The sequence below is a fragment of the Leptosomus discolor genome, chromosome Z (assembly GCF_034619465.1).
Source record: "Leptosomus discolor isolate bLepDis1 chromosome Z, bLepDis1.hap2, whole genome shotgun sequence".
Classification (NCBI taxonomy): Eukaryota; Metazoa; Chordata; class Aves; order Leptosomiformes; family Leptosomidae; genus Leptosomus; species Leptosomus discolor.
The window spans coordinates 1,822,439-1,839,487 of NC_141419.1; the positions used below are offsets into that span (position 1 = coordinate 1,822,439).

Sequence of the window (17,049 nt, forward strand, 5' to 3'; positions counted from 1 at the left end):
GCCCTTTGTGGCTGGGTTTGGGATGGGAACCAGCCACAGAAAGGGGGGACTCGGCCATGGGGAACTGGGGCAAGAAGCACTGGAAAGAGCAAAGCCCAGGGAGAAGGGGCAGGCTGCCTCCAGCAGCCCCGAGTGCTCCTCCTGCTACGCCCCGGCGCCGTCGCCAGCCCCACTCTCGCTTCCCCGTGGAGCCAGAGGCACCGGGGGTGACTCAGCTCCCCCTGCTTGGCACATCTGGGGGCAAGCTGCCCCCCCCGAGACTTCCTCTGTGGTCACCGCAGCCCAGCCCAGCCCTCTGCCATCCCTGCCCCCCTGACCTTCAGCTCCAGTTACAAGATTTATGCTCCAGTTGCTCCTTACCAGAAGGCACCGGCCTTCGCGCAGGGCTCACCTCATCCCATACCCCCTCCCCATCCCGGTGGGGAGCTAGCACCTTCACAAAACACCCCTGGGATGCAGCTCACATCCCCTCCCACACAGCCAGCCTTGTTATTTTTTCTTCCCCCCACTGCCCAAGATGCAGCGTGGAGCGTTCAAAAGACAAGACCCGGTACAAAGTGCAACTGGAGATTGGGGAGATTTATTTTCCATCACTTACCAAGGCGGCAAACACACCACAGTTAATGTTTACTTAAAATATCTCCACTCCCCCGTTTGCTCCTTACTCTTCCACCCCCCAATGTTTGCAGACAGAATGAGGGAGGCAGGGAGGGGGGAAGGTTGGCAGACCAAAGCCAAGCGGCTCCGCACCGTTACTGGCCGGGAGGATGTGGCCCCAGCGCAGGGCCCAGTGACAGCCACCCCCCCCGTGTCCCCCAGCGGGGTGCGGGGAAGGGCAGGGAGAGCACGGCGGGGCGGCAACGGGCTGATGTCACGGGGGCGCGGAGCAGCCGGCGGCCACGCTGTCCCCAGCGAAACGCGAGGCTACAGGATGGGAGGAGAGGTGCCGCCAAAGGGGTGTCGTGAGGCCAGTTTTTTGGGCAGGAGTGCCCTAAGGTAGCAGAGGACAGCTTGCATCAACGGCACCACCCGGAACACCACACACCCAGCGTTGCCTTTAGGAAACTCCTTGTCCCTGGAGCGAGGGGCCCGCCGAGGCAGCCCCACCAGCTCCTCCCAGGGTGCGCCAGGGACTCACAACGCCCCTACCCCCACCTGCCTGCCCGCTCAATCCCGGGGCTTCTTCTTATGCTTCTTTTTCTTCTTCTTCTTCTCAGCCTTGCTGGGCTTCCCCGAACGTTTGGTCCTCTTGCTGCCTGGCTGAGCCCCGTCGCTGTCCGAGTCCGAGCTGTCCGAGTCCGACTCGGAGGACTGCTTAGTCTTGTGCTTCTTCTTCTTCTTTTTCTCCTAGCGAAGGGAGGAAAACAAATCAAAAGCCTTGCGGGCGGGAAAGCTGTCCCTCAGGCTCACGGGGGCACTGAGTACCTTACCAGCAGTGATAGGAAGGGCACCCAGCTTCTGCCCCGGCCCGGCAGGGTTTAACCACTGCTACCAATCCCCGGGCAGGATACAGCAGCTCCACACCTAAATCCAGACCTGGAAACCCATCCCATCACAAGAAGGGTCCCCTTGCCCCCACCCCACGGTCAGAGCTTACGCCGTTATTTAAGGGTACGCTTTACGCACAGAGGTTGGCAGGATGAAGCCCGTTTGCCGACAGAACAGGTTTCTAGACCAGCCAGCTGGACGTGAGCGCCGTTCCCGCTGCCCCACGCCACTGCCAGCCCCCAGAGGGCCAGGAAAGGAGCGCCCACGCGCTGCTGACAACCCGCCCTTCTGCTGGCAGCAAAGCCCAGGGCCGAGAAACGCCGGTCAGGGTTGCTTGCAGCCCTCCCCGGAGGGGAGCCGGCATGAGGAAAGCGCCCTTTGGCAAGCAGCACCTCTTGGCACCGCCGCCAGGCAGAGCCCACCCCCTCCGGCTCTTCCAGCTTCCCACCCTCTCCCCCCCCCCCCCCAACAGAGGCAGAGCCCGGGGACAGCACCGAGTCCCCCGGGGCCGTGTTGCTGTAAAGTCCTGAAGCAACCGCTACACAGAGCTCCAGCCGTGACATTTAGACACAGAACAAGAACAGCCGGTGCTGGAACCAAGCTCAGAAGGAACTTTGAAAGGGATCTAAACCCTGGGTTTTGAGGCACCTGACTAACTGCCCAGCAGAGATTACTCCGAGATCAGCACCGAGGTAACACCTTCCACTGGAGTAACATCAGGCAGAGCATCCTCAAGCAGCTCAACGCTGTTCAGTGACGCGGGGCAGCGATTTGTGTATGGTCAGTTCGAAAACGGTCCTGGGGAGAGGGTCTGCTCTGCCTGCGCTGGCAGCACACACAGCCCCGCTGCTGGCCCCGCTCTGCCCTTGCTTCACCCCCTTCCAGCAGGGAGCGGGAGGAGAAACGCTGACCACAGCTCTGGGGAGCCGGCCGTGCCCCCAGGAAGGCACCGCCCTCCCGCCGGCCAGCGGTGGCGGCAGGCTGGGCGGCCAGCGCCAGCCCCAGCGCTTCCCAGCGCCAGCCCCAGCGCTTCCCAGCGCCAGCCCCAGCGCTTCCCAGCGCCAGCCCCAGCGCTTCCCAGCGCCAGCCCCAGCGCTTCCCAGCGCCAGCCCCAGCGCTTCCCAGCGCCAGGAGCACGAGTGGCTCAGAGCCGGCGTGGTCGCCTTTTGTACCTAAATCAACAAACCCCCAGCCCTGATCCCAGCCCAACTCACCTTCCTAATTCTCTGAATGCCCACAAAACCACGGCGTGGGCCGACTCACAGAACAAGACAGAACGGGGTTTTCAGCTATTTTTTAGGAAGATGCTTTGAAAAAGAAGTGATTGTCCTGCAAAAATGAGGTATTTTCTCTAATGTCCCTTGGTTCTGGGAAGTAAAGGACACGAGTGACAGGGCCCATAAAAAAAATAGTTTTGGTATTTTGCACCCAGTTAATATAAAGCACTTCAAGCCTGCCATGATCAGTGAGGGCTCCAGCCTTCCACCCAAACCCTTCAAGCCTGCCACGATCAGTGAGGGCTCCAGCCTTCCACCCAAACCCAGCAACGCTGGCCTCCAAGGAGGATCCACTGATCTCATCCATGGTCACATCAACATCAAAGAGAGACTTTCCTGTGAAAATGGCTGCTGTGAATTTTCACTCTATTCAAGGACACAAAGAGGACGTAAGGAAAGACGCAAAGGAGGGTTTCACGAAGCAGAGATGGCCCAGCGAGGCAACCCCAGCCCAGGCCAGCGCCTGCAACAGGCTTCCAACACTCCAGTGAGGAATGCAGCCCAGCAAGCAAAGCCTGCTGCTTCCACCGAGCCACACCACCAGCATTTTTGCTTAAAATGAGCTGCACCTTCCTGCATGCCCCACCAGCACCTCCGGAGGGCTGAGCTCTCCCTTAGCAGCGGTAAGGAGTCTGCTGAGCCGATGCCCACGGGTGGGAGAAGCCCTGGGCATCCACTTCAAGGCGTTGCTAGCCCAGGAAGAGGAGTCCTGGTAAGCTAAAAAGCCGTGTTCCCCCCTCCTGCCCTCTCTAATTTAAAGAGGGTGAATGACGGCTTGTCCAGAGCGTGGCTGTGCCCAGGCTTTGGGGAGCAGCCCCGTGGGAGACGGACAGCCGTCAAGTGACAGCCCCAAACCTCACACACAAACGTGTTTGACGTTCCACTACTGAAGGGAGCGTAACGGGAGAAGCCTGGAGCCCCCAAGCCAACAACTCCGCTTCTTTTCTTTGCCAAGAGCGTCCCCAAAGACCTCAAGGCCACCCTCGGGCTCACGAAGAGGTTGGCTGTAAGTCACCCCTGCCCTGGCAGGGCCCTCGGGGCCACGCGCTCACTTCGGGAGGCAGCAGCAAGGCCAAGGGCACAGTCAGGCCAGTCACAGGATGACAGGCAGGACGAGTCCTCGGGGAGGTCGCCCTCCTTGGCCAGCTGCCCCAGACAGCCACAGCCGCCCTAGGGGCTCGGCCAAGGAGAGAAAAGGGACACAGGAGCGGCTGAAGGGAACAGCAGCCATCAGCCACACGGGAGATACCGGTACCACATCAGAATGACTGGTGGGGGCACGTATTTCCACCTGCTCCAGCACCACCAGGCACAGCACAGGGCTGGCCACGGGGGCTAAAGGGCTGAACCCAGCGCTGGCACTGGTTTCGTGGGTCCAGCCTGGTTTTGTGGGTCCAGCGTGAGAAACTCCCTCCTCCCTCAGGCACCCGCAGGTGCTGCCTTCGGCCTGCTACGCACCCACCCCACCCAGGGGAAGAGAACCACCCTGACTGGAAAGGGACTGGAAAGCAGCCACGTAAAGAGAACTCGCTTCACAGAAGGAAGCCCGAGACCCAGCAGCAGGGGCATATCCACCCAGAGGACTCCAAGCTGAGAAAACCAGCCCTCATCTGTTCGAAACAAAAGCCAGAAGCAGCTGCTAAGCACAGCATGAAGAACGAGGTAAAAAGAGGGGGTGGAAAAACAAGTCCCCTGCAGTAACTGGCTTTTACCTCCCGACTCTGCATCGTCTGCTGCAGGCTGGGAAGTGCTCGGGTGTCTCAGCAAGGCAGGCAAGCCCGTTAGAGCCAAGCCCTTTGATGTGCTGCATTGAGGCAGGCACCAACAGCGAGGGCGGGGGGGCGCTGGTAGCCACCCAGTGCCCCCCCTCCAACCTTCCCCTGAGGGGCAACTCGTTTTCAGACTGCTTGGGGAGAAAGAGGGGTCCTGATGCAGAGAGCACAGGGAAGGCTGGGCTCCCCTCTCCTCCCCACAAGGGGTTTCTCCCATTAGCTCCAGCCACTTCTTCCAGACGAGCGCGGTTGCCGTATGAGGATTAACACACCGGCTCACAGGAAGACAAGCTGAGTCGGCCTACACTTCACTGAACACCACCACATCCTCCCATCAGCAGGGGTGAAACACGAGGCCCAGCTACAGACACCGGTTCAGCACAGGCTGTGTCATAGTGCCAGGTACAGGCTGTCGATTAGGGACACCCAGGAAGGCAGCGAGTAGCGTACTCCAACAGAACAACTCATGTAGGGAGGTGGAAGAGCAAAGACAACGCATGGCTTGGAGCTGAACATTGAGCAGAGTCCTCCAGGACTCCAGGGAAGAGAGCAGAGGTCGGAGTTCACACCCAGCAGACCCTTGGCAGGTATCAGTTTCTTGTAGCTCCACAGCAGCGCTACGATCATTGATGTCACCCAGAATTTTTCTGGGGGACGCTACCAGACGCACTACAAAGCTCACAGATGAAGGGCAGAAGCAAACCGTAACAGTCTTTAGAAGAGGAGGATGGTAAAGAGTTAAATCTTCTAGAGAAAGGGCTGCAGCAAGGAGAATTTTCTCAAGCTTTTCCAGCCTCTGCACATGGTGAGAAAGTTTGACAAGACCTTAACGACGAACCGAGTTTCATTCCAGAGCTTGGGAAACTTCCTCAGCGCGTGAAGGCTGGGGACAGGACAGGATGTCGCACACGTTCCTTCAGGATTACAGGGGAAAGAAAAGCACACATGAGAACATCGGGCTGCCTGAGGAGAAACCTCAGCGTCCCATTTTTGGGGGGCTTCTAACAACGACCCGCTCGCACCACCACAGAAAAGGCAGTTCCAGGGCAGCAGTGGAAGCACCACCGAAGCACACGCTGGGCTGCCACCACCGCAGGGAGCAGGCCAGCGAGAGAAGAGCTCCAGGCCTGCTGTGGCAGGAGGCCGTGCTGCTGTGCAGCCATCCTGCACAAGCACCATCCTCCCACCAGACCACCGATTCCTTTCAACTCCAGCATCCCAATACTGGGAGACGAGCACCCCGCTGGTTACCAGTTGACTCGCGGGAGCGTTTCTCCCGTTTACAGGGCGGGGAGAGGGCAGTGCCAAAGCAAAGGCTTCTGCCTCCAGCAACACCAGCAAAGCCCTGCTGCCGCCTGAGCTGCAAACTGGGCTCCAGCACCGATGGCTACTGCTGGACGAAGCCCAGCTCCGCTCTGGGGCACCCCCAGGCACCCCCCAGAGCTGCGAACGCCGCGTTCGTGTCAACATTTTGAGTGGGTTTTGCCCAAGCAGAGTCGCAGCGTGAAGCTGCGGAGCGCGCCAGCAGGTACCCAGAGCTGCACCCTACGGCTCACTGCGTGTCCTGTCCCATTTATGCAACGATTACAATTCTACCAAAACCAGAACAAAAACTTCCTTCAAAACCTCCCCTCTACAGAACCCGCCTTGGGAGCTGGCGTGCAGAAGAGCAACAGGCTGGGCTAGAGCCTGATAGCGCTGGGTTTCCTGCTCTAGTCCTTTTTAAAAAGCTGGCACTAGGAGGGAACACTTCAGGCTCCCCCCGTCCTTTGTAAGGAAAGTTGCTCCGGGCTATGCTTTAAGAGTGTTACAACAGTTCATTCCCTCTAAAAGTATTTGATTTTGAGATAAGAGGGGAGTGTCCAGAACTTCCCAAGAAGTTTCACCAGACCCTTTTGCGGAGTTCTGGTCTCATTTGTAGATTTTATGTCCTTGTGAAAAATTAGAATGGATTTTCAGATACGTGTCCTTCTGCACCTCCAGAGAGGTGCCAGTAATCCCTCCAGGGGCTTTCTTAAAAAGAAAAAAACAACCCACTAAAACTTAAACCCCAGCACCCAGTTTAATTCCGAACAAGATTTATGACATAAATCTAAAGGCATTATCGCAGCCCCTTGAGGACCAGTCAGAATTAACCCGATGAGAAGAATCCAGCCCATGGCCATTAAATAAATACCGTGGTGTTCAGAAAAGCACAGAGAGGGACAGCAAGAGAACAGCCCAGCGTGTGAGGAGCTGTGCCCTAAGCTAATGCCGTTTAAGAACTCGTAAAACAAGTACCAGCTGCAAGCGAGAAGGGACTAAGGCTTGATGAAGTACAGGTCACTGCACACCGAACAATCACAAAGGTGTGGTTTTAACATGACGAGACATCACCATCTCCAAGCAGATTGCCTGGAAATCTTTTCCAAGGTCGGGGAAGGGGCAGCAGGGCCTGCCGAGAGGCCGCCCCGGGTCACAGCTCCGATGCAACCCCAACGACCATCGCAAAACCACCCCGGGGAGAAGTGCACCGAGCAGAAGACGGATTGGTAGAGTTTAAATCAAAGGGGTTACTCCTGCTGTCCAAACTGCAGACCTTTCCAGGAAAGGCAGAGGAGGAAGGCGGCTGAGAAGGGTTCGTCTCTGCTCAGCACGCCTCCCTCCCACGCCAGCCGAGCGCAGGCAGTTCCCACAGGAGCTCCCTCACCCCACGCCCCAGCGCACGGGGGGCATCTCTGCTTCCCACCCCCCCCCAGGGCTGGTTTGCTCAGGGGTGACGGGGCAGAGCTCTAACAGGGGGATCTGTCACCAGGAAGACTTGTGCCCACGGTCACACCAGACCCCAGGCCTACAGCTGTCTAAGTCCTGCAAATGCTGTGGGGCGCGGGTGGGAGAAAGCGAGGAACCGCTGGGAAGGCAAGGTGAGGGAAAAAAAAAAAAGGGGGTGAGGACCCCAGAGCATCTCTGCAAGGAGAGGAAAGAGCACCCAGAAACTGCAAGGAACATCGGATCGAGGGAACAGAAAACCTTGATCACGAGCAACCACCACACGTTAATACCATTGCTGTGACACTAAAAGGAAGCTTGGCAGGGAGAAGTCCCCTCTCTACTCGTTTAAAAACCTAAGCTCGACATTTCTGTCACAAGCATCGGATGGGACGGGGTCAGCAAGGCAGTTGTTAGGAGGTAGACTGAGCTAGTTCCGCTTCTTGTAAATCCCCCTGGGGCTCCAGGCAAGCACACGGTGGCTCCCAGACAAGATCACAGCAGGCACTCGAGATAACAAGGGAGCTATTCATCGAGGATCCCACATCCTGCCTCCAAAAAGCTCAAAGTTTTTATTTTCCAGCACTGGGAAACATCTGAAAACTTTTGATCTCCTCTCCTTGAGAAGGGAGGAAGATCAAAGGAACAAGATTTAAAGGAAGGCTGTTCATCCACAGACCCCCAAAAATATTAGCAACAAATTCAGGACAGTGACCCACATATCCTGTCGTCCCAGCAGGGCAAGACTCCACAGGGAATCCCCCTCCTGGTGGGCAGGCACTGATAATTGATGTGATTTTTCTTGCACCTCGGTGTAATTTTTCCCCACAGCATTTCCAGAACAGCTACACGAGCCTTTACCAGACAAACCACCATCGCTGCTAGAGGGAAGAGAACCCGAGGCAGGAGGAGCCCCATGTCAGGAGCCCAGAGAGGTCAGGGCCGCAGCTACCCGGGGATCCGAGGCACGACCCGCTCCAGCCACGGGGTCCCGCCATCAGACGAGAACGCAGACGCTGTGTGTTTTCCACCGCAGCGTAACACCGCTCCGCAGAGGAGTTCAAGAACTCGTAAAACAAGTACCAGCTGCAAGCGAGAAGGGACTAAGGCTTGATGAAGTACAAGTCACTGCACACCGAACAATCACAAAGGTGTGGTTTTTACATGACGAGGCATCACCATCTCCAAGCAGATTGCCTGGAAATCTTTTCCAAGGTCGGGGAAGGGGCAGCAGGGCCTGCCGAGAGGCCGCCCCGGGTCACAGCTCCGATGCAACCCCAACGACCATCGCAAAACCACCCCGGGGAGAAGTGCACCGAGCCTGTCGTGGAAAAGCAAAGCCCATCTCAGGAGGGAACCAGGCAACAGGATCCACAGGCAAGAGAGATGCTGTTCCCGCCACCGGATCGGCTGTCCAGGGCACTACTGAGCAACCAAGAACTGCAAATCAGGCCTCAAATTAACGCTGCCTTCGTTTTGTACCAACTGTAGGGCAGAAACGGACAGGCCACAGGGCAGGGGCTGAGGTGACAAGGAAAGTCACCACTCCTGCCTCTTCTCCTCTGGTGCAGCCACCACCTGCAACCCCACAAAGAGCCCAAACCACTCCTCTCTCCAGCAGGAGTGCACCAAAGCGCCAGTAACCACAATACCAGTGGAAAACGTGACTGGAAGTGAGACTTCAGCTACCACTGGAGTGGTCTGAGTGTTGCCATCAAAACTGACTCCTCCGGTCCCTGGGACCAGCACCTCCAGTCTCTCTCCTACTAGCACCAGTGCTGGTTTAACTTCAGCATGAGCCTGGGAGAACTAAGCCCTCAGAAATCCATTCTCACTAGGCAATTGCTAATGTCCTTGTCCCTCTCCTGTAAAAAGGAAACCTACCACCTTTCCTGCCTGTTGGCCCTCTCCAGGGATAGGCAGGCCACAGGGCTGGAAAGAGAAAGAAGAAAAAAAGAAAAGAAAAAGCAAAAAGGGCTTTGGAAGCACAAGGGAACTGGACGCCAGCTGTGAAGGGGGTGATGAAAGTTTATTTGCTGAAGGCTGGAACGGGAATATTCAGTGGTGGACGCCCAGACCGACCCCCAAACGCTCCTGGTTTGGGTTCAGGTCTCCCCTTGGTTTCACACCAATGCGCTCTGAAGCCAGAAGGCAAACACTGGCCACAAAAGGTCTCTGACATCCGCGCCCGGGGCAAACCCAGCCAGCGCAGATAAGCCCAGCTCCTGCCGCGCTGCCCGGGTCAGGCTGCCCGCTGCAGCAGGGCGGCCAGCGGAGATGAAAGGCAGGCGTTGGGGCAAGAGCAGCGGGGAGGGAGGGGAAACGGGGTTATTGGCAAGAAGCACAGAAATTCAGGAAGCTGAAGTGATTTGTATAGAGCCCTAGAAAGTCCAAGAAATAAAGATCCTTTTCTCACGGTAAGAAGTCTGCTTCGAGGACTGTGCATTACAGCACAGAACCATCTTGAAGACAGAATAAAGGCAGAAAGCGTAAGAATGAGTAAAAAGTCTGCAGAGGAGATTCCTGGTTTGCTACAGAACCTGCACAAACCCGAGCCACGTTCTCAGCCCAGAACGGGCTACTCGGAGCCACGTTGCTATCGTAAACCCCAGTGTAACTGTGCAGAACAGACCATCTGGCTCGCTCCTCCAGGCCAGCAGCAGGGCACCCCGTACCTTTTTTCTCTTTTTTGAGGACTCATCAGCCGTGCTGGTCTTTTTCTCTCTCTCATATCCTGCTGCTGCCACCTCCTCTTCCTCCTCTTCTGGGATGAGGCTATATTTGGTACCTCCAGGCTGCACGAAACACTCCTTGGCAAAGTGACCTGTAAAATAGTGTTTGAAGGAGCAACCCACCCCCCTTTTCTTTTTTAACAACTACATTTCAGACACCTGAGGTGCTGCCAATGATCTTTTTATTATTAGTCACACTGATAGAATCTACGCTGCACGGTTTTTGTCCCAGCGTTTCGGCTAGTTTAGCATGCCCTGATTAAACAAGCCAGGGAGCAAACACAACCCGGGTCACTGGGGAAAGATTAGTCAGGCAAAACCTGAGACACTCTTGTCTGAACAGGGCAACCGGTAGAAACGTGCCTGTGCAAGGGCTTAAGGGAGTAAATGGGTTTGATAGGCACTGGGGAAATGGGACTAAAGCCACAAATAGAGAGGAAATCGGCTCATTCTGGTTCTACCCTTTCTACTCTGGAGACATCAAAGCTGACCTACTAACAGTTGGAGAGGGAACTGCAGGCAGAGAGCACGTGCCTGCCTGTTAAGAGTAGACTCCATCATTAAAAAGCAGACTTGAAATACTCAGTTTAAAGTTTTTGGGGGTTCTTTAAAATAGTGCTTAAAGATAGTTCACTGCAGAGAACCTATTTGTTATTAACCCTCTCCAGAACAGCATTAACTCCAGCTTAACTATTCACTCTACAGCTAAATACAGTAAGACAAGCAGGGTGCAGCAAAAACCCCACGTACAAAAAAAAAAAGACACCTCAGCAGCTCGCAAAAAGCCACTGAAAAGGCACCGTATAAGCCACCTTCCTATTCCCGAGCGAGGCAAACCACAAGAATTTCACCAGGTTCAAAGCCCCACGTGCTCGTTTCCCGCTCTAAGGCGCTGCTCACAAGCTAACGCCGCGCTCCCGACGCCCGAGCAGCAGCTTCCACCGCTGGATCTTCACCACGGAGCGAGCCGGGGAAGGCTCGTGTTTCTTAAAGTGCAAACCCAGAGCAAGGCCTCAGCTGTGAGGGGAGCCTGTACTGAACCTGTACTCAGCGGGAAGGTTCTTTCAAGGAAGCTCAAAGGATGCGATTTTAAGAAACAAACCTTCACAAGAGGAATTCATCTAGGTCTTTCTGTAAAAAGTGACAGAAAAATGTAGCTCTCCTCTTTTAGAGGCACGTGGAAGCAAAACTCAGCCCTTACACACAACCACGAGACAGCTTTCGACACAATCCCATCCACAGGTCACTCCCTGGTTTGAACAAGACCACGCTGCAGGAACGTACCTTTGCAACCGCATTTCTTGCACACGGTGTTCAAGACAGCTTCAAGCGTGATCTTCTGACTAGTGTAGTCCCTGAACGTGCGTTTTTTCCTCTCATCCTGGCTGGAAAGAGGAGGAGGACAGTTCCATTTTTAAGCCTCTTTCATCTTTAACCTGTTATATTTATAAGGACACGATCTAAACCCAAGTTTTTTTGAATGTTGCTCTAAAAGCACCACTTAATCGGCTGAACAAAGAACAGAGCTGACCAACTGCTCACTGGGCTAAACCAGAGCGAACAGCATATTACCTGTCACCATCTACTTCTGCGATTAACTGAGCTCTCTCCACACAAAACAGACAAACTGCAGGAACGTCCTCGACACCAACACCTGCGTTATGTCTGTGCATACACACACACACAGGCGCAGTATGAAAACCAGGCAATTTGATTCAACCTGCAAGAAACATCCCAAAAAAAAAAGGAAGCTCCCACACATCCGAGCAGTTCAGGTTGGATTTCGCAGGATGTGACAGCGAGACAAACCCCCGGAGGGGAAGGAACAGCCCTGGAAGGAACTTGACGGCTGGAGCTCCCTGCAGCCAACCCCCCAGCCGGGCCCTGCGTCGCTGGGGGGGTCAGGAAGAGCCTGAGCCCCCAAAGGAGGGGGGACCCCGGCAGGAAAGCAAGGCAGGAGAAGCAGCAGGCAGCAGCCACCCGCCTGCTCTGTTCTAGCCCGCTCAGGAGATTTACCTACTCAAGGGAAACATTGTTGGGGTCGAGGTCTTTGCCCGTGCCTTGGTTCACAACCTTCATGGAGAGGGAAAGCTTCAGCTTGTCGTCCTTCACCTGCAAGGGGAAGACATGGAGGAGGAGAAGAAGCACCGACATGGCCGCTCGCGCGGACGCCGGGCCCGGAGGCCTGCAGGGGCGGGAGGGAGAGGTCGGGGGGGCAGAGAGCAGCGCCAGAAAGGCAGGACAGGAGCGCGCTGGGGGCCTGCTCCCCTGCCGAGCAGCCTCAGTAACAACCCAGCTCCTGCCCAGCAGCTCTCGGCCACCAGACAGGCTCAAACCACAGCTCTGTCCAGGTTCAGGCCCTGCTCTCGATGCCACCCACCCCCGGCGCTGCAGAAGGAAGCGCGTGTTCGGAAGCTCGGCTGTAACCCCCAAATCACCCCACCCCCCCCAAGACAGCTCCCCCTGGGGCAGTACTTTGTCCCACGTGCATCCTCAAAAACAAAACCTTACGTCCTTTTTCCTACTTTCATCCCCTCATGAGACTAAAAATATGTTCAGTATCTCTACCAGGGGCCTGCTCTTTTTCTGAATCCTGCAAGTCCTTGATTGCCACATTATGACTTTAGAAGCAGAAGTTTTCTGTTTGGGGGGGGGTGTTAAGTCTTTCTTGCAGCTTCCTGCGTTTTCACCAACGCTGCTATTGAAGGTATTTCTGGTTTGGCTGTTCAGGCCATCCACGCAGTTATTTGCAGCAATCTAACACGGAGCTCTCCCACTGTCCAGCTCCCAAGTGCTTCTGCCCCTTGCCTCTACAGCAGAGAAGCCAGGAGCCCCACAACTGCATTCCAGATGAAGAAAGTGGCTTAGCAGGGACTTTCACAAACAAATTTCAAAAAATAACAATAAAAAAAGCACGTCACAGACAGCTAAAATGAGCCCGTGAAGTCTTTCATATAGTTTTTCTACACCGTGTAAATAAGATCAGGTTTCCCAACCCATTTCCCTTATCTCACACAAAATTAAGTCCTTGTTTTATAGGTTGACTAATCACCTTCTTTCAAAAAAAAAATAAAGCAAAGCATTTACAGCCAAATCCTGCACAACTCTGGACTGAATGCTTCCATCTCCAGCCCCACAAAATGCAGTCAGCTTGCTTTGTTGCCATGGCTCACCAAAGCAAGGCTCTGGAGGGTTTTTTTTCCCCCCAAGTAATCTTTAAACACCAGCAACATGCCTGTTGTGCAGAAGTCAGAGCAACGCAGACTGTGAGGGGAGAAAAAAAAGAGTGTACAATGCTCTTGCTTAACAACCACCAAGCAAAAAAGTCTCTGTACTTTCTCTCGGGCATAGTTCACTGCCACTGATACTTTCCTGAAAACAAGCAAACAAAACCCTCAGCTTCTTCCAAGAACGTGCCCATCTCTCAAAGCAGTTAGTGAGCCGCGTCTGTGTCAGCTCGTGTCTCGGGATGCTCTGAAATCGCTCGTTTAGCCACCAAATCACCCCCTCACGGGGACACGAGCTGCCAAGGGCTGCGCAGGGGAAGGAAGGGAAGCGTTTTGTCCCTTTCAAGCCAAAAGCTTTTCCAAAGTCCCCTTTTCTGAGCTGCACTGGTGCACGACACAGAAGCAACGTGCCCAGACTCACATCTGGAGGCAAAGAGACTCCAGCTGTCTGTAACACAGCCCGTCAGACCCCAACAGGAGGGCACAGCCTCGGTGCACAGCAGCTCTCGGTGGCTTGGCAGGGTGTTTTATCTCCACAGCACTCAAGAAGTGAGAATGAACGTTACCTCTTTGCCAATAAGCTTCACCCAGACTTTGTCCCCAACGTCCACTATCTCTGAGGGTTTATCCACGCGGCAGGAGGACATGTGAGTCTTGTGGACGAGGCCTGGTTGTGGGTTTGGAAGAGAAGAAAGGGAGAAAATAAGGACACTAGACACTAAATGTCAGTTTTGCCCTCTAGGACAGCGGTTTCCAGCACGGGGTGGATGCCAGACAATCCTTTGGGGTGTGGGAAGAAAGGTTTTTTGTACTATTAATGAATAAAATTAAAAAAAAAAATAGTTCTTACTTTATCTTTAGCTCATTCTTTGTTCATTTCTCTTTCTGAGTATGTCTTACTTTATCTTTAGCTCATTCTTTGTTCATTTCTCTTTCTGAGTATGTTTTATAACGTACATAACAGCAGTAGAATTGACAACATGCACAGAATTTATAAATAAATACACATATACTGGGAAGGGTGTGCTCAAGAATTTTTTTAACTGATGGGGGTAACTCATCCCAACTGACGGTGCACAACCCAAACGTCGGCAGACCACCCCTCTGGGAGCCAGGGCACCTATTCCGTGGTTGCCCCAAGCAAAACGAGCCACCTCCTTCCTCCCAGAGCACCACTAGGTGAGAATCAACCAGTTGCACCAGTCAAACCTGCAAAAGCTCATCGAGATCTGCCCCGAACGAACTGGGAGACGCAGGCCCCCAAAGCAACGCCTTTGTGCTCAGAATATCCTCCCTGCCTGGCCTCTGAGGCCACCCAAAGAGCCCATTTCACGCATCAGCCACACCACACTCTGCTGGCAAAGCCCAAAACATGAACCACCGAGGCTGCCCTGACCCCCTGCGCCTGCAGGGTCACGCAGCCCCCGAGCTGTGTTTGTAACCTGCAGGAGTGACATTAGCAGGAACTTCTACAAACAAACTTCAAAAACTAACAATAAAAAAGCACGTCACAGACGGCTAAAGAGAGTCTGTGAAGTCTTTCATGGTTTTTCTACACCATGCAAATAAGACCAGGTTTCTCAACCCATTTCCCTTATCTCACACAAAATTAAGCCCTTGTTTCGTAGTTTGACTAATCACCTTCTTTCAAAACAAAAAAAAAATAAAGAAAAGCATTTACAGCCAAATCCTGCACAACTTTGAACTGAACCTGTGGGCTGCAGGGCTGCACAAGGGAGGGCAAACAGGGAGACACACCCTGCTGCTCCTGCTCCCGTTTCAGGGCCCGTTTGGGTCTCAAAGCCACTGCCCTCCAGCAGCCACCACACTTCTTCTGCCCAAAAACTTTTGTCAGAACTGGCACTTGAGGAGGGGAGCGGAGAAGGGGTCACTTGTGGGCTCCCCAGCACCTGCCAGAGCACCCACCATAAGCTGCTGCTTTGGTAAAATGAGTTTGTTTGACTTGGCGGGTTTCCCACCAATGTAGACAGAGCTTGAAGTCAGCTTTTCCAGCTTGTTTTTGATTTGAGCCTCATTTCAGTCTTTCACTCATTCATAGTGCCCACAAAATACGTTGGGAAACTGTTTAATTGCAGCAAGTTTCTATAGTTTGTCCAATACCTTAAAATGAGTCCCTAAAACATCCTGAAGATACCAAAACACCACACCAAAATATCCTGAATTTCCCAAAAATCCTTGAGTCTTTCTGGTATTCATGCAAACATAACCATTATATTCTAAATAATTTCTGAGAATCCCAATTTTTTCCTAATTTAGGAAAAAAAAAACCCTTTCCTGAGCTTTTTCTCAAAGCTAGCAAGCCTTGAATTCCAAGGACAACTGCTTGGCTCAAAAGCACCAACACGACACTATGTCTGAAGAGAAACAAACCTTGTTTCCTGCAGCCTGGGATTTTTATAAACGCCCCATATTCTGTCACTGTAGCAACCTGCGGAGAAAACCAACACAACACCTCAAGGAAAACCCTTCCCAAAACACCCACTTTCAACCCACAGGTCAGAATGTGCCCAAAACCTCTCCGTAGCTCTCCTGCCTTCCTGCAGCTTGAGGTTTCAGGGCAGGTTGGACACTGCCACGCTCGGTCACTCTGGAGCAGGGACAGTCAGCCAACTGCTCCCACGGTGTTATCATCAGGTTTGGATTTTGAATAGATAATTACTTTTCATTGATAACTAATTGCTTTTAATGAACAGCTTAATTGCTTTAATGAATGGCTAACGTTTTGCATTAACTTCCTGATTTGATCAGTTTACATAATGGTAAGAAATACCCAAACCCTCCCTGATGCTCAGAGACAGCAGCTGCTGCCTTACAGAGATGGCCAGAGCCAGAGCTGCTGCGGGGGTGAAACTGGGCACAACAGAGCAGGGAGGCAGGGAGATGGGTACAGGGGGTGAAATTGTACATTCTCAGCTCGTTCTCTTATGGGATGAAACCATAGAAACAAAGGAATGTTGCTGTGAACTCTCCCATCCTCCCCACCCTGATTTGTATTTCAGAGATTTTGATCAGTAAAATAACCAATGATTATATTAGTATAGGAGTATTAATTAAGTTATTTAACAGGGTGGACCAATCAGTGTAAGTGTCAACATTAACAGCAGGCCTAACATGCACGCTTATGTTAAAATACGTTAAAGATGACGGGTTGGCAGAAAAAGGATATAAAACTGGATTTTTTAATGTAGTTTTGAGGCACGTTAGGAGGAGCCACCCCCCGTGCTTCCCCGCGCTGCCACACAGCAGTGCCGGCTTCTCTGCCGCTGTGGAGAGAAGTCTGTCGCGATAGCGACCCCCCCCGTCCCCAGCGGGCCGCGGCCGCCCACCTCTCCCTGGAAGATAGCGTAGAGCTCGGGCAGCGCCTCCATCGCCGAGAGCCGCTCCAGCCGCCCCGCCAGCGCCGGCTCAGCTCCCCGCCCGCGGCCGGAGAGGCGCCTGGAAAAGAAACACTCAATTAACTTGAAGAGAAATAATTAATAGACAAGAAACACTCAATTAACGCCCGACCCGCCTGCGCCAGCCCCCTCCGCGGCCAACACCGCCCGCCAGTGGATCGGGGCCTCGGCCGCAAGCCGGCACCGGCCCCCGCGGGGCCCCTCACAGCGCGCCCCGCCGGGCTCTGCCCTCGCACCGCGGGGGGTCGGCGGCTCTCGGCGGCCCGGGGAGGGGGGTCGGCTGGGCTGGGCCCGGGCCGGAGGCCGCGGTGAGGCGGGACGGGCCCTGCCCGGAGGCCGCGGGGAAAGCGGGGCCTGTCAGCGCCGGGCGCGGCACCGCGCAACCGCCA

The 17,049-nt window shown here is 54.3% G+C and overlaps 1 protein-coding gene across 2 annotated transcripts; it reads right to left on the reverse strand.

Annotated features, from left to right (window-relative positions):
• Window positions 1-560: 560 nt before the first annotated feature.
• Window positions 561-16,785, reverse strand: ZCCHC17 (zinc finger CCHC-type containing 17). 2 transcript variants are annotated; one of them, XM_086479414.1, is made up of 7 exons: window positions 16,592-16,785; window positions 15,636-15,693; window positions 13,811-13,911; window positions 12,038-12,129; window positions 11,302-11,402; window positions 9,961-10,109; window positions 561-1,344 (listed from the first exon to the last, which is right to left on the reverse strand). In XM_086479414.1, the coding sequence occupies exons 1-7, from the start codon at window positions 16,631-16,633 to the stop codon at window positions 1,168-1,170; spliced, it is 720 nt and encodes a 239-aa protein (XP_086335540.1). In that variant the 5' UTR covers window positions 16,634-16,785; the 3' UTR covers window positions 561-1,167. The 2 variants fall into 2 exon arrangements, with proteins under 2 accessions (XP_086335540.1, XP_086335539.1); XM_086479413.1 differs by having other exon boundaries at window positions 561-1,347.
• Window positions 16,786-17,049: the final 264 nt, after the last annotated feature.

Bases quoted from the DNA above. Each gene is read 5' to 3' on its own strand.
- ZCCHC17 (XM_086479413.1), bottom strand. From the start codon at position 16,633: ATGGAGGCGCTGCCCGAGCTCTACGCTATCTTCCAGGGAGAG. The intron at 12,130-13,810 runs GTAACGTTCATT...TTCCCCTTGCAG, and splicing joins TGAAGCTTATTGGCAAAGAG to GTGAAGGACGACAAGCTGAA. The intron at 11,403-12,037 runs GTAGGTAAATCT...TCCTCTTTCCAG, and splicing joins CCCAACAATGTTTCCCTTGA to CCAGGATGAGAGGAAAAAAC.